Genomic DNA, 15787 nt, shown 5'->3' on the forward strand with positions numbered 1-15787 from the left:
TGTCTCAAACCAGAAGAATGATTCCAAGATAAACGATCATGGTCACCAAGTTTTCTATACAGAAAAAAAATGAATCCTATGTTTTTATATCTTATTTTTTTTTTGAAAAAAAAAATTTACCTAGGTCTGAAGAAGTGCCAACCCAAGAAAGTGATCCCAAATAGAGCTGCAACACATCCAAAAATAATATACGCCAATCCCATAAAAGCATTGCGATCACCTAAGAAAGAAGTTCCTGTGATGATGATTGATTTGGTTCCACCATAAGCCGTGATATTATAATCTAAATAAAAAGGAGATATTTAATTTCTATTTTTTTTTTCTCTTAAAACTTACTCAAATCTACTTGAATTTCATAAGTACCAGGAGCCAAAGAATCACCTTGTTGATAATTTGAATACAATTTTCTGAAGGTAGGATACCAACTAGTTCGCATCCATACTTGGAAATGTTCATCAGTTTGTGGATTAAACAGATTATCAGCAGTGTAATTTGGGTAACGTCGAATCCAATTGGGAGGAGGAGTGATTTGATCCAAAGGCATTGATGTCATTTTAAATCGTTGTTTGTCGGATGGCCAAGCAATTCCTGTTTCACTGAATGTATATGTCTTGTTATCACTACTTGTATTGGCTGGATTGAGTAATCGTAAACTAGAAAATGAATCTATTTGATAATAATAAAAAAAGGTTAATTCAATATATATTTACTTTTTTGTTTTCTTTTTATATCATTACCATTAAACATAGAATTGGCAATCAAACCACAAGGATAATAAATTTTATTATTCGCATCTGTTGCCACAGGAGTACAAGAAGCAGCAGCGTCCCCTTGCGAGATAACTTCACCTGCTAGTTGGTTATAATTCAGGCTTTTGACATATTTTCGATGGTTTTGATAAAAGTTGGTGAGTTGATAAAATATATAGATGGGTGGTTTAAGTTCCATAGGAATCGAGAATTTAATAAAACATTGATTGATCGTTCCGCCATTCACTGGTGAAGAATCCAAAAACGTACTACTAGGAACACTTTTATAACTAGGTGCTCGAATAACTATTTAATGAATACAATGTGAGTATATAAACCTTTTTCATGTCGATTATTTTTTTTTTTTTACCTGTCGAATTATCCGATGTGAATTTATAACTATACAAGTCTCCAGTTAATGTTGTTTCTTGAGATCCAACAGCATCACAGCCAGTATAGTTGATGACAATTTCATTGACCTTTTTTTTTTATACAATATAATTAAAAAAAACAAGTTTAGTATCACCATCATTTTTTTTTCTTTCCCTTATCCATATTCTTTTTTATTGTTACTTTACAGTTTCACTTTCATATAAAAAAAGTCCACCTAAAGGAGCGAATACAATACCAGCGGCAAATAAGGTGGGTAATACAGTTTTAGGTGTTAACAAAGGTTGCCAAGACTTGAGCCGTTGTTGTTTAAAAGCCGTATCTAATAGAAGAAAAAAAAAGAATAAATCATAAATAAATCATAAAGAATATCCCTTTTTTTTTCTTCTTTTAAAGACTATATTACTTGCTGGTTTTCGACTTTTTATTTCGGCCATGGCAGACACACACACAAAAAAAAAAGAAAGAAAGTAAAAAGTTGGATGAAGAAAAAAAGAAAAGGAAAAGGGAGGATTTACGTTCGAAAAATAGATTTGGGAAGAGACAAAAAAAACTGGAGATTTAAGCCCCGTTATCAAAGGGCCTTTGTGCCTTTCTTTTTTTTTTTTTTTTTGCCTTTCTTTCTCCTTTTTTTTTTTTGTTTTTTAATTATTATTCAAATATACCTTGTCTATACCCTCTTTTTCACCATCTAATTGAAAACAAGGAAATATTAACCGTCATACACAACAACATTCATGTTAGAATCCATTCCTGGTCAAGTATTCGTAGTTGGTGTGATCTTGTTGATCTCCACTATTGCTTACTCATCACAATATTTCATCTTTATACCTGCCCTTCAAGAATCGACATTTTCCACCTTTCAAGTATTGGCTCCATTTAATCTGTTTGTCCTCATGATATTTTATAACTATTATCTTGCTGTCACTACTGATCCTGGTAGAGTACCACCACACTGGGTACGAAAAAAAAAAAAAAAAGTTTGTTATTGAACGCCAAATTAGGAGAAAGATTTTTTTGAATTATTCACACTTCTTTTTTTTTTTGATTTTATCATTATAGGAACCTCCATCTTTCATTCTCAATATCAATAAAGAGCATAACAAATCAAATCAACTGAATCCACCAAGATTTTGTAAATCATGTCAAATCTATAAACCACCAAGAACTCACCACTGTCGTTATTGTCGTCGTTGTGTATTGAAAATGGATCATCATTGTCCCTGGATTTTCAACTGTGTTGGTGTCTTCAACTATCCTCATTTCCTACGATTTGTATTTTATGTTGATATTGCCTGTACTTATGTAATTGTGCTATTGATCTGGAGAACAAGATGCATTATGGATGCCATTCGACATTTTAGAGTAAGATAACTACATATCAAAGCTAAAAGAACTTTTATTTATTGATCTTTTTTTTTTTTTTTTTTTTTTTTTAGTTTGATGCTGAACCTACTACTACCGAAGTGATCTTTCTAGTACTGAACTTTGTCCTGGCTAGCGTTGTTTTGTTTTGTGTGGGAATACTTAGCGGATATCATTTGTATTGTGTTATTCGAAATCAATCCACCATTGAAGCTTGGGAACGTAGTAAAGTGGAAACTCTTATTCGTCGTGGAAAAATACCTCCAGTAAATCGAAACTAGTAGAAAAAATAATGACGTCTCAGTCTGATGTTCTTTTTTTTTTATGTAGTTTGAATATCCTTTTAGTCTTGGTGGTTACCGGAATATTTGTGCAGTTCTAGGAAACAATCCATTACTTTGGTTATGGCCTTCTCGACAAGTGGCAACAGGTGATGGTATTTCATTCCCATTAGCATCACATATTGACCCTCGGACAGCTTATTTATGGCCCCCAAGAGACCCTGATGATCTTCGACCATCGATCTTCTCCTCCAAGTACAAACGACAACAAGAACGAAAACAACAATGGAAACAACGACAACTAGAGCAACAAGAAAAAGGAATGGAATCATTAGCTTTGATGGATGATGAAGTAGACGATTCTGAAGATTATTACGATTCTGGTAGTTTCATCACCGATAGCGAAGATGACTACTCACTCACAGACGAGGAACAGAATATGCAACGACTGGTATCAAATAGCGTCTACAACTTGGCCGGTATTCCAGATGAACATGAATCTTTTCGACGGAGATGGGATGATGATAGATATCATCCACAACATACTACAGCAGTTCAGGAACCTACAATACAATATCGATCCTCACCATCATCACATCCCCCACAGGAACATCCAGTCGACACTGAATCTGATGAAGATGATACTATCCCTTTGTCATCCTTCCTTACGCGGTCCTCACCATCATCGTCCAAAGATACAAAAGAAGACTAGCAGGATATCTAGAAATAGTTATATAGTTTTTGTTATATTATATATTTTGATTAGTGAACCATTTTAAATAAAAGTACTTGATCTTATACTTATCTGTAAATATATTTTATTTACCATATACAGTAGGTGTGTCTTCATCCTTCTATATCAAATTTATAAATAATCAATCATGCATAAGGAGCACGGGGATCCTATATTGCAGGTAGTGTCTTTAAGGCCATTGATACATTTGTCATTTCCCTTTTCTGCTGTGCATATCATCATTCAATCAACTTTGACATCCATCATATCTACCAATAGTGTTTGTTTATTTTTATCTTTCCGTAACCAATCAAATCGCTTGCGCTGTTTGAAAACAAGCTGAAGTCAGTGTACCACAACTTGCAATTAGCGATAAAAAAAGGGATTTATATAGCTGGTGTTTTCTGAGAAAAATTGCCATGATCTTCGGGTCCTCTGGCACATATTAAAATTGGAACGATACAGAGAAGATTAGCATGGCCCCTGCACAAGGATGACACTAAACTTCTGAGATGGAATGCTCTACGGAGCAAATTTTTTTTTTATTGTTATGTCCAATTGTTAAGGGTGTTAGGGATTTATTTGTTTTTGGATGGTGTTAGGGATTGTTAAGGTGTTAAGTATTTTTTCGTAAATGGATGGATGATTGATTAACTTGATAGATGGATATTATTATTAATATAATAATATTGTTGATGATTGTTAGTAGTGAGCACCAGTTACTTTTATAAAAAGTAACAAAACGTATTTAAAAAAATAAATAAAATGATCCAAATATGGAAATGGATTAAAGTTGATAATCACAGTAAATGATGATCAGATATAATAAAATAAATGAAAGATACCAAATGTCTTGATGAATTGGTATATGAAAAAAAATAATAATAAGTGTGATGATTGTTAAGATAATTAAAACCAATGGATGATTATTTCCAATAGAGTGGCCAAAGTGATTTATATTTGATAATAATATTTTATTTTCAAGAATTGACAGCAACAAAAAAAAACTAAAAGTCTTCACTATTTATAAAAAATTGTAATCATCAAAAAAGAAATGTGTAATAGGAAAAAGGCCTGAGAAAGGGAAAAAGTGTGGGAGAGGGAATAAGTGTGAGAGAGGGAAAAGTGCAAAAAAAAAAAAAAAGATTCACAGTCAGCTTCAAAGGTTGATTTCATACTAACAAAGGTGTTAGGGATTTATTTGTTTTTGGTTGGATGATTGTATTATATAATTGATGGATATTATTATTAATATAATAATATTGATGATGATTATTTGTTAGTGAGCACCAGTTTCTTTTTATAAAAGAGAACAAAACAGTATAAAGTAGATTTAAATGTGTATTCCAAATATAGAAATAAATGACTTGATTATTTGATCACAATTGATGTTGATCAATAAAATAATAATAACTTGATTGTAGTTTGATAATAAAATAATAAAATGATAATAAAACTTAGGATGATTGATTCCTTAAGAGTGGTCAAGATAATTGATTTATAAATCTTTTTATGTTTATTAAAAAAAATAAAGTGTTAAGATTTTTTTTGTTCTTAACAGTTGATGATGGGATATAGGATGGATGGATGATTTAAATAAAATATTTAAATCGATGATTATATAGAAGTAGTGAGCACCAGTTCCTTTTATAAAAAAGAACAAAATATATATTGAAAAAAATAAAATAATCCAAATATGGAAGTAGATTTCTTGATTGTTTGTTCAAACTTGAGGATGATCAAAAAGAATAAACTTGAATAAAAAATATCTTGATGATTGCTTGATTATAATAAATTAACAAGTGATTAAAACCTAAGATGAATGATTTCTTAAGAGTGGCCAATTATAAGTATGGTTTAAAAAAAAACCTTTTATTGATGATAAAAATATAATAAAGATTTGACAAAAAAAAAAAAAAGAATTCGTTTCGAAAAAGGGGTTATTTATAAAAAAAAATTATTGTTAAAAAAAAAAAGAACAAAAGGGAAGAAACGACAGAAGGGGAGAAACGACAAAAGCACACGACAAAACGAGACATCATGTCATAATGGACATCAGAATCGATCTGATCGCATGTCAGAACAGAAGGAAGGTTTAATCATTATTATCTCCGAAAAGATCATCGATGGTAGTTGTGGCGGTGGTTACAAAAGATCTGTTTCGACGAAGTAAAAAAAATATCATAATAACTAAGTGCTATTTATAATAAAAAAAAACCTAAGTCAAACCAAAAAAAAATAAAATTGGTGAGAACGGGCAAAATGGTGAGAACTGGAGAAATGGTGAGAATTGGTGAATTGGTGAGAATTGGTGAATTGGTGAGAATTGGTGAAATGGTGAGAATTGGTGAAATGGTGAGAATTGGTGAAATGGTGAGAAGAAAGAAAAAAGAAGAAAGAGAGAAGAAAAAAAAAATATATATATTTTTTTTTTAATCTCAACAGTAAATTTCGTTGTCAACAGGATTTATTTGTTTTTGGGTGGATGGTTGATTTGTAAATAAAGTAAAAGATAATATCAAGATGATGATATTGATGATGATTGTTCGTATAGTGAGCACCAGTTCTTTTATATAAAAAGAACAAAAGTAAAATAAAAAAAATAAATGTAATCCAAAAAAAGGTAATAGATTTCTTGATGATTTGATCACAGATGATGATGATCAAATAAATAACTTGAATATAATGCTTGATGATTGCTTGATAATAATAAAATAACGATAAAACTTAGGATGATTTATTCCTAAAGAGTGGCCAATATGATTTTGGTTAAAAAAAAAACCTTTTATTGAAAAAATATAAAAATTTTTGACGATTCCAAAAGAAATGAGGAAAGAGGGGGGTTATATATATACTAAAAAAAAATAAATAAAAAAATAAATTTGTTTGATAATTTTCAAACAACGATACATATTGCGTCCAGGGGTCATTTTTTTTTACCTTGCGTAATACCAGTCTGTTTGTTTCAATCGTACCTCCCATGTCCTTTATGACCTTCTTGATATGCTTGTTTCTCATTTCAATATATCTGAGAGCTTGTGGCTTAGTTTTAGGCTTGTCAAATCTGAAGTGTACCATATCCAATAGTATAGGCATGATTTGGTGGTAGAGAATCATTTCCAGTTCTTGCTTGTGATCCTGATTCTTGTTATACGCTTCTAAGAATTGAGGAAATACTCGTATGAACTCCATTTCCAGCTGTTCCTCCTCCGTGAGCGGATGTGATAGGATTTGTTGATGAATGGCGTGGTTCTGCATTAACCGTACAATATTCATTTTTTTTTTTTTTTTTTTTTGAAGAGTAGTGAAGTATAGGATTTTGAGAATATATATATAAAAAAAAATTTTTTTTTTTTATATGCTGGGTTCTATCCCAACAATGGTGTTAAGTGATTTTTTGGTTTATAGGTTCAAAATTGAAAAAGTAATACGGATGATTGAAAGAGAATAATGATTATAGTTAGCACCAGTACTTGATTACGCAAGCACACGTATAAAAAAAAAGATAAAATAAAACAAAAAGTAAAGAAAAACAAAGTCTTGTTACAAATTTGTGAAAGTAGAAGTAAAGTAAAATTGTTCTGAGTTAGAATATAGAACAAAGTGAGCCAATCAAAAGTAATAATCCACAATAAAATCAAATTGGGATGAAGAGAGAGATTTTATTTAAAAAAATATATAAAAATATTGACTAATTTCCACTAAAAATGAATAAGAAAACTGATGTATTTATACTAATTATAAGATAAGAAAAAAATTAAAAAACGAAAACGAAAACGAAAGCGAAAAAATGAAAGCGGTGTTGGTAAAAAAAATTTTTTTTTTTTTGAGTTTTTTTTTTTTTGTTTTTTTTTTTTTTTTCTTTTCAACAATGGATGATTGATTTAAGTAGTTGATGGATATTAATATTAATATAATAATATTGATGATGATTGTTTGTAGTGAGCACCAGTTCTTTTATATAAAAAGAACAAAATGTATCTTGATAAAAAAAAATAAAGAATAGAGTTACTATGGCAACCTTCATCAGTGTCAAAAGAAGATTTGCTGGAAGTGAGAGGGTCTTCCACTTCATCTTGCAAGAAGAGAGGCAAGCACACGTATAAGAAAAGAGATAAAATGAAAAAGAGAAGTAAAGTAGAGAAAAATAAAATTCATACTTTTATAGTTTTTTTTTTTTTTTTTTTTTTTTTTTTTGATGATGATTTTTTTTAAAAAAAAGAGATCAGATCCCAGAGTTCTTTGTAGGTTTTTGTTCCAAAATACTTCAGGAATTTGGTACAACTTCAATCGATTCCCATGTATCTTTTTAAGGATAGGCCTATCTGCCATGTATGGTTTGATCATGTAAGTGCGTTTTCCCAGGGATTGATGATGTAGTGTGGATAGGTCCAAAATAAAAAAAGTAAATGGGATGTTTGATTCTGTGATCAACGTTTTTTGATTGTAATGAGCATCAGTTCTAAGCAGATAGGACAAAAAGTGTTTTGATGATAAAAGGCAATCCAGAAAAGAAAATAGATTGATGTATGTGGTCATATTTGGTGATGACAATAACAAAATAGCTTGATGATTTCTTTTCTAAAATAATAATAATAATAATAAAACTTAGGATGATTGATTCCTTAAGAATAAATGTATGACTTGATTTGATAAGAGTTTTTTTTTCTATTGAAATAAGTATAAAGTAATTTTTTTTTTTGAGGGGATGAGGGGGTATGTATTTATATGTTTTACACATATGGTTGTAACCAGGTTAAAAATAGAAACTAAGCTAAAAGTATACGATCGAAGAAAATGTGGAATTGTTTTGTTGACTGACAGACGTTGTCCAAAAGTGGCAATAGATTGATACTAATGATCACACTTGAAGATGATCAAGAAAAAAAAAATATAAAATAACATGAGCAAAAGACCTGATGATTATAGAATAACTCGGACGATTGAGAAATGTAAAGACAAACTCTTACATGAGAGCCCAATATGAACTACCTTTTTTTGTTGTTTAAAAGGAAAACTTTTACAAAAAGAAACAAAAAAAAAAAAAAAACAAATAAATAAACACATCATGTGATGAAAGTAATACCTCACATTGTCCATAATTTGGCCTGTGGATATGTTATTCAAGGCTTTGAGGGTCATCATACGGAGATCAGAGTCTCTGATGGTGTACTTCTGATTGACGTAGTTTCTAAGACTCTAAATCATCAGTGATGTTATTCACATAGTTCATCAAACGTATGCGAGGATTAGAAAGGTATCGTTTCGTGTCCGTGTTGATAATAGCGTATTGATACCCTTCATGATCTTTGTTTATGATGATGATTACCTCTCGTATAAGATGATCAATGCTTTTTTATGTAGTGAACTCTTTAAAAATAAGAAATTATGACTATATTCACTTTCTATTCGTCGTGTTACTTGGGATATCTAAATCAGGAAGAGCCCCCTGTCTGAGCTGATAAAAGTGGAAAGGCTGCAATTCTTTTTTTTTTCTTTTTTTTTTTTTCGCTTCTCTTTCTTTTTTCTTTTATAAAAACTATAACTTCTTGACTACATCAATCTTGGAAATAAAATGAATTAATGACCAAAGGTAAAAGTTAAAAAAAAATAAACAAGGCGGTTTGAAAAAAAAAGTTTTCTTTTACTGAACCACTTTTTACATTTCTGCACCTTCGTTATAGTTTGCAGCAGTATGAATATCAATCAGCAAAAACGTATATAAAGTATATGACTGAGTTGGAATAACATAATCCAAATGGAACTAGAGAAATATATAACAGGATTCGACAGGATGGAATATACCAGATTGAAGATGCTTGATATAAGAAGACGGGACTGGGTATCAAAAGGTAAGTCAATTGTAATGAAATAGAGATGATCGGTTGTCAGGACGATCTATAAAGAAAACAAAAGAATGTCGATTCATCTTTTTTTTTTTTTTTTCTGATGAACTATTTTCTTAATAGAAAATCGTGACAGTTTCCGAAACATTTGAAATGGTCATTGTACAACCGACAGGATATCAAGGCAAACAAGGAAAAGAAAGTTGTACGATTCTATGAAATTGAAAACATGGATATTTTATGCAAAACATCGTTATCATGATGAAAATAGGTAATCTATCGAAACAAGTTATTTATGTTATCTTTTTGTTTTCTTAATTGATTTTATCCCAATGGTCAGAAGCAAATCATCAATGTGAAAGAAATCGATAAAAGTGAAAAGGTTTAGTATTTATCAACGTGTTTTGATTAAAGATTGAAAGACTTGAAATTTAGTAGTATATTATTGAATAAATAAATCTTTTTTATATATTTGTTTATTTATTGTGTTTTCATATTAATGTCAGCTAGATGTTTTGAATTGGTTTACATCATAAGTATATGTCGATCAGAAGTTCTAATTGGCACTTATTTTCTTTAGTGCAGTCCCAAAAAGGAAATCTGTATTCAAACGAGGAGCGATTTATGTTGTGAGACAGAGAAAGATTTCCTTGGTGAAGAAAAATTCATGCTTTTTCTCTCAAATTTAAGCGTACACCTGACCTCGTGAAAAACGTAATTCTGGATACAAATGATGAACAAAGAATTCTTTTTTTTTTTTTTTGTTCCGTTCTTTATATATATATTTTTTTTAAAACCACTTAAAAAAAAAGTGAAGATGATACTAAACAATATTATGAAACTTGAATGCGCCATAGAAAAAGTCTCCGTTTACCGACATGAATGGAAAAATAATGATAATGATGTTGATCCAATCACGATGTAGTAAGGTCAACTGACAATCTTCCATTCTTAGTGAGCCCAACAACATTCAATCGCCGAATGTCCCCCATTGATAAAAAAGCATTACGTCGTCGTCGTTTTTATTCTTTTTCTTCTACTTTCTTATCTCTTTTTTTTTTCTTTTTTCCTTTTTTTTCTTTTTATATTTTAAAACCACCTTTCTTGTCTTTATGAAGTTCTCTATTATTACCAGTGCTTTGCTGCTTACCGGATATGCAGTAGCTGCACCAGCCATGGTCCCTTGCTCTGAAGAAAAAATGGCTCCTTTGTATGCACCATCTGAAACGGAATCTATTCAAGACTCATACATTGTTGTTCTGAAAAACCATTTGAACGAAAAAAACATTGAAGAACATGCTACTTGGATTAATGCTCTCGTTAATGATAACCAACCTTTCTATTCTTCTTGGCTCGATCCTTCTCATTCTAAACATGGTATCAAACATATTTATGATTCAGCTGGTTTGAAAGGTTATGCTGGTAAATTCGATCCTCAAATCATTGATCTTATTCGTTCCTCCGAAGATGTAAGTCTAAAAAAAGAAAACAATTGTTATTATTATTATTATTTATAACTCATTGATTCTACTCTTGATTAGGTACTTTACGTTGAACAAGATTCACTTGTATATGCTAATGAATTACAAAGAAATGCTCCATGGGGTCTTGCTCGTGTATCTCACAAAAAAAGATTATCTTTTGGCACATTCAACAAATATCTTTATGATGAAAAGACAGCTGGTGAGGGTGTCAAGGTATATGTGATTGATACCGGTGTGAATATTGATCATGTGGATTTGGAAGGTCGTGCTACTTGGGGTGCTACTATTCCTTCAGATGATGATATCGATGGAAATGGTCATGGGTCCCATTGTGCTGGTACCATTGCTGGCAAACGTTATGGTGTGGCTAAGAAGGCAGAACCTGTTGCTGTCAAGGTTCTTAGTTCTAATGGTTCTGGTACCATGAGTGATGTGGTTCAAGGCGTTGAATGGGCCTCTATTGCTCATTCTAAAGCTGCTGAAGCTGCAAAGAAATCTGGAAAGACTTTCAGGGGATCTGTTGCCAATATGTCTTTGGGTGGTGGAAAATCTCGTTCTTTGGATATTGCTGTCAATGGTGCTGTGGATGCTGGTATCGTCTTCGCCGTCGCTGCTGGTAAGTTAAACAATCCTTGTGATCATCTTATCATATTAATCCCTTTTTTTTTTTTTTAATAGGTAACGACAATGCAAACAGTTGTAATTATAGTCCAGCTTCAGCTGAAAAGGCTATCACAGTTGGTGCTTCTACTCTTTCGGATGATCGTGCTTACTTCTCCAACTTTGGTGAATGTGTGGATGTGTTTGCTCCCGGTCTCAATATTGAATCCATTTGGACTGGAAGCAAGTATGCTGTCAATACAATTTCTGGTACTTCCATGGCATCTCCTCATGTCGCTGGTTTGGCTGCTTATCTTTTGAGTCAAGAAGAAGAAGGTGCTAGTCCCAAGGAAATCAAGGATAAATTGTTGGCATTGGCAACTAAGGGTGTATTGAAAGACGTTGGTAAAGATTCTCCCAATCTTTTGATCAACAATGGCTATTCGGATGAGAAATCATTCAAATCCATCTTCCATGATACCTTTGGCGCTGCTGCTTATGGAAACCCTATGTAGATGATATTGATTCTTTCCTCGTAGTATATATATATACATATATATTTTTCCTTTTCTTTTCTTTTGTTTATTGAATTCTTTTGTGTATCTTTTTTTTTTTTTTTATCTCCCCATCTCTTTGAATCTGTATTGTTACTTGTTTTCATAATAAATTTGTTTATATGAATTACATGTTCGGATTTTTTTTTTTTTTTTTTTGATACTGATGAGCTTTTTTTTTTTTTCTTTAACGTTATGAATAATAATCTGTCAGCAGGTAGATAACAGCATGATTCGAAAAACGGGGGGCTAAGAGGGATCGATATCCATAGCTTCATTTTCATTGGTGTGAGGAAAAATAGATCTGCTATGCTACCTTGACTCTTTTCCGAAAAGGCGGCGACAATATTGCGAACCAATCAAAACGAAACTATGTTTTTCTTATTGCATATCCTTTCCCACCCCTTCAGAAAAAAAAAAAAGAACAAAAAGATTTCATCATCATTGTCGTCATGAAGGGATTGCTAAGAGTAATCATTCATCATCACAACAAGTTAGGTATTTATACTTCATCCATAAACGTCATCGATAGAAACAATCATCATCGTCATCGCACATACAATGATAACATCATCATGAATAACATCAACAAAGAGTGTCGACAAATAAAATTAAACTAAAATGTGATAACGGGATATGTAAATGATACTAAGGCAATCTTCCTTTTTTTTTTTTTTTTTTTTTTTTTTTTTTTTTTTTAGTATCATATAATAGGATAATCATCAATCAATAAAAAAATGCATACGGTGAGATAGTACCAATTTCTTTATTAGAGGAATATAAAAATGAAAGAAAGGAAAATGAGTAATAAGGAGGGAATGATTATAAGAAGGTAACACAACTAGGATATAAAGAGGAATAAAAGTAAGAATAAAAATTTGACCAATATGATATAAAAATGAAAGAAAGGACAATGAGTAATAAGGGGGGGAATGATTGTAAGAAGGTAACACAGCTAGGCTATAAAGAGGAATAAAAGTAAGAATAAAAATTTGGCCAATATGATATAAAAAGTACAAGTCGCATCACAACTTGCCAATAACCTATGTCTTCCTTGCACTTGATCCATAGCAGACACCCAAACAGAACGTGATTCACGATCTAGCTCCTGAAAAATGGTTTTCCATTCGTGTAGTACGGTTTGTCGATGATGTTGAATGGCATAATCCGCTCGTTGTCCAATAAACATGATAGCCCTATTCGCCGTGGTAGTATCCAAGAATGAGTCACGAGGTGAGGTGACCGCCGATAAAAGATCATTATTGTTGTCATCACCAAATGTATATCCAAACTGTTTTGTTATCGAAGAAACTAATTGATGGATATGCCAGGAATTCTTGTTTTTCCACCATTGTTGATAATGAGCATCATAATCGATATCACCATCTTGTTGTGATCCATCCCCATTGATATAAGATGATGAAGAATGAAGAAAAGGATGAGTGTCATGCGGTGAATACTGTAATTTTCGAGACTGTTGTTGTTTCACCCACTCCCATTCCTCGTACGCACGTTTCACTTGATCCATTGCTACAGAGTCATAATATGTGGTTGCATCCAATAATTTTTCGATCGATTGTTGATAAAGTTGCCTTAGTGATATAGAGACATATAATCGAAGTTCCTGATACATTTGTTGCGCCAAATAATTTGGTTGTTGTTGGTGATAATGGTAGTGATGGTATTGATGTTCGCGTCCTTGTTGTTTTTGTTGAAGTGATTGAATTTTTTTAGAAGCCGTGATCATAGTTTTATAATATTCTTGGAGAATCATCTTTTCCAGTCGATCCAATTGATTCATCATATCCTTTTGTAGACGATCCAGCAAATACTGATATTGATCATTATTATATTGTTCCAAAGGTTGAGATATCAGATCATTTTTCTTGTTGTCACAGTTGTTGTTATCTGTGAAGTCATCTTCGTAACCATAATTGCATTTTGTCTCTTGTTGTTTCATAGGTAAAAGCCGAATAACCGAGTATGATGGGCGAGAATGTGATAAGCGCTGAGAAGTAAATGGGTTGACCGTTTGAGATGAAGAAGTAGAAGAAGAAGAGGAGGAGAAAAGAGATGATTCCAAAGAAGTACCAAAAGGAGAGATTGAGAAAGGAAAAATCACATGCGGACAGGATAAAGCGTTATTGTTATTATTGTTGTTGTTATGGGATGAAAGGGAAAGAGCACCATCTAAAAATTGATAAGTCGTTTGTATATGATCCAACCATAGTGAATGAGAATGACTAATTGCTTGAGTGGTCATTGTTGATGCTTTTGTTGCCCATTGAATGAAACGTTGTTGGAATCGAAGTGTGTGTGATCGTTCTTCATAGGTCATTTCTTCGAATAATGCATCCACCCTTTGTTTCAAACCATTTTCGTCCAATAGTCGTTGCTGATCCATGCATAAAGTTGTGCCTAATACATCGTGATAACATCCATTATTATCCGGTACATTGCCTTCCAAGTTGATAATGTCGTTGTTTGAACCATCATAACCTTGTTGCCAAGAGAGATAACCAGAGAAATAGTGTTTCCAGAGTACCACTAATCGTAATTTGGCAAGATGCCATTCCAAAGCAGGAGCCTGTCGCCAATCTTGTAATATCCATTGTACTCGTTGTACTGTATCATAGAATCGATAGCCAAGTTCCCGCATAGACCAGTTGTGCATTGAGATAAGGTAACGTACAAGATCATCATGAGCCGAATGGTAAATTTGTCGTAGCCAAAGTCGCCATGGTCGATTGAGAAAAGAACAAGTTGCCACTCCTCGGTCTCCTCCGATTCTTTTGCAAAAATTATAAGAGGTAGTACTGGTGACTGAAACAACAGAATAATCTAGTGCAGTAGGTCGCTTTTTATTGTTGGTATCATGTAGAGTTGCTACATATAAAGGAACATGAATCTGATCAAGTCGTTCTGATATATCTTGATTGTGAATGTTGTGATCGAGTTGAGAAGGTAGTGATATATTGTCTGAGCAGATAACAGTTCCGATAAAAAGAAAAAATAGAAATACCCGAACAAGTAGTATGTACAAATTGGACATGATATATTGTAAAAAAAAAAAAAAAGAAAAAGGAAAGGAGTAGGTAACGAGATATGTAGAAAAGAGTGGTATATACAAAAGAAAAAAAAAAAAAAAGAAGATAAAAAAAAAAACTTGCCCAGCCAGACCCAACACAGTCAAATTGGTGGGTTTCATACTCCGTAAACACTCCACAGTCACCTTCAGGAGGTTATATCAGAAATGACATTGATTTGATAACAAAAAGAAATTAGTTCTATATTGTAAATGTAAGAAGTTTACAAACTAAGATCTTTATTAGTATAATAAATCATTATACTTCGGTGTTGAAATACCTTCCACCATATTGACAGATCCTAATTATGCAACACAAAACATCCAATCACATCTCTCCTTCCAAAGAATTGAATCTCGTCATATTACTCTATTGGATTCTTCTCAAAAAAAAAAAAAAAAAAATGTAGTTTAACATCATCTAATCCTACTTTATCTGTTACCTTGCCACCTAATGTACAATAGTCATCAAAAGATTTTATCAATTTTTTAAAAAATTGCCTGATGACCCCTCGACGATTTATTTTTACAGCCAAAATTTGGCTGAGGAGTTCGAAAATTTTGGCTGTAAAATCAAAAAAAATCGATTCCATTTTTTCAATCTACATTCATGCTTACAAAAAGTTTGGTTTGCTTTTTCTAGCCCAAAAGTCATCATCATCGCACCAAATTTGAACATAACATAAAACAAACAATTTAT

General features: G+C 32.0%; 6 protein-coding genes across 6 annotated transcripts; 2 read left to right on the forward strand and 4 right to left on the reverse strand.

The window, feature by feature from the left end:
* Positions 1-116: 116 nt before the first annotated feature.
* BX664DRAFT_365901 (CDC50/LEM3 family) lies at positions 117-1576 on the reverse strand (the record flags this gene model as incomplete). The annotated part of the gene is made up of 6 exons (XM_051548502.1): positions 117-283; positions 337-666; positions 738-1055; positions 1120-1228; positions 1328-1461; positions 1546-1576. The coding sequence occupies 6 exons, from the start codon at positions 1574-1576 to the stop codon at positions 117-119; spliced, it is 1089 nt and encodes a 362-aa protein (XP_051398888.1).
* Positions 1577-1766: 190 nt separating this feature from the next.
* Positions 1767-3583, forward strand: BX664DRAFT_335224 (palmitoyltransferase PFA4). Its single transcript, XM_051545866.1, has 4 exons — positions 1767-2098; positions 2202-2504; positions 2579-2770; positions 2835-3583. Exons 1-4 carry the CDS (start codon positions 1877-1879, stop codon positions 3495-3497), a joined length of 1380 nt encoding a protein of 459 aa, XP_051398889.1. The 5' UTR covers positions 1767-1876; the 3' UTR covers positions 3498-3583.
* Positions 3584-6072: 2489 nt separating this feature from the next.
* BX664DRAFT_335226 (uncharacterized protein) lies at positions 6073-6813 on the reverse strand. The gene has a single exon (XM_051545867.1). The coding sequence runs from the start codon at positions 6792-6794 to the stop codon at positions 6288-6290; it is 507 nt and encodes a 168-aa protein (XP_051398890.1). The 5' UTR covers positions 6795-6813; the 3' UTR covers positions 6073-6287.
* Positions 6814-7693: 880 nt separating this feature from the next.
* Positions 7694-8418, reverse strand: BX664DRAFT_335233 (uncharacterized protein). Its single transcript, XM_051545868.1, has one exon. The coding sequence runs from the start codon at positions 8257-8259 to the stop codon at positions 7981-7983; it is 279 nt and encodes a 92-aa protein (XP_051398891.1). The 5' UTR covers positions 8260-8418; the 3' UTR covers positions 7694-7980.
* A 1997-nt stretch (positions 8419-10415) lies between these two features.
* On the forward strand, positions 10416-12075 carry BX664DRAFT_379728 (serine protease). Its single transcript, XM_051548869.1, has 3 exons — positions 10416-10833; positions 10906-11464; positions 11527-12075. The coding sequence occupies exons 1-3, from the start codon at positions 10477-10479 to the stop codon at positions 11961-11963; spliced, it is 1353 nt and encodes a 450-aa protein (XP_051398892.1). The 5' UTR covers positions 10416-10476; the 3' UTR covers positions 11964-12075.
* A 673-nt stretch (positions 12076-12748) lies between these two features.
* On the reverse strand, positions 12749-15142 carry BX664DRAFT_153319 (uncharacterized protein). The gene has a single exon (XM_051539903.1). The coding sequence runs from the start codon at positions 15052-15054 to the stop codon at positions 12958-12960; it is 2097 nt and encodes a 698-aa protein (XP_051398893.1). The 5' UTR covers positions 15055-15142; the 3' UTR covers positions 12749-12957.
* Positions 15143-15787: the final 645 nt, after the last annotated feature.

The sequence above is a fragment of the Halteromyces radiatus genome, assembly GCF_025201355.1.
Source record: "Halteromyces radiatus strain CBS 162.75 chromosome Unknown BX664scaffold_5, whole genome shotgun sequence".
Classification (NCBI taxonomy): Eukaryota; Fungi; Mucoromycota; class Mucoromycetes; order Mucorales; family Cunninghamellaceae; genus Halteromyces; species Halteromyces radiatus.

Excerpts from the sequence above, each read along its gene's own strand:
- BX664DRAFT_335224 (XM_051545866.1), top strand. The coding sequence starts at position 1,877 with ATGTTAGAATCCATTCCTGGTCAAGTATTCGTAGTTGGTGTGATCTTG. Across the intron at positions 2,099-2,201 it reads GTAGAGTACCACCACACTGG|GAACCTCCATCTTTCATTCT; the intron begins GTACGAAAAAAA and ends TTATCATTATAG. Across the intron at positions 2,771-2,834 it reads GTCGTGGAAAAATACCTCCA|TTTGAATATCCTTTTAGTCT; the intron begins GTAAATCGAAAC and ends TTTTTTATGTAG.
- BX664DRAFT_335226 (XM_051545867.1), bottom strand. The coding sequence starts at position 6,794 with ATGAATATTGTACGGTTAATGCAGAACCACGCCATTCATCAACAAATC.
- BX664DRAFT_335233 (XM_051545868.1), bottom strand. The coding sequence starts at position 8,259 with ATGTGTAAAACATATAAATACATACCCCCTCATCCCCTCAAAAAAAAA.
- BX664DRAFT_379728 (XM_051548869.1), top strand. The coding sequence starts at position 10,477 with ATGAAGTTCTCTATTATTACCAGTGCTTTGCTGCTTACCGGATATGCA. Across the intron at positions 10,834-10,905 it reads TTATTCGTTCCTCCGAAGAT|GTACTTTACGTTGAACAAGA; the intron begins GTAAGTCTAAAA and ends ACTCTTGATTAG. Across the intron at positions 11,465-11,526 it reads CGTCTTCGCCGTCGCTGCTG|GTAACGACAATGCAAACAGT; the intron begins GTAAGTTAAACA and ends TTTTTTTAATAG.
- BX664DRAFT_153319 (XM_051539903.1), bottom strand. The coding sequence starts at position 15,054 with ATGTCCAATTTGTACATACTACTTGTTCGGGTATTTCTATTTTTTCTT.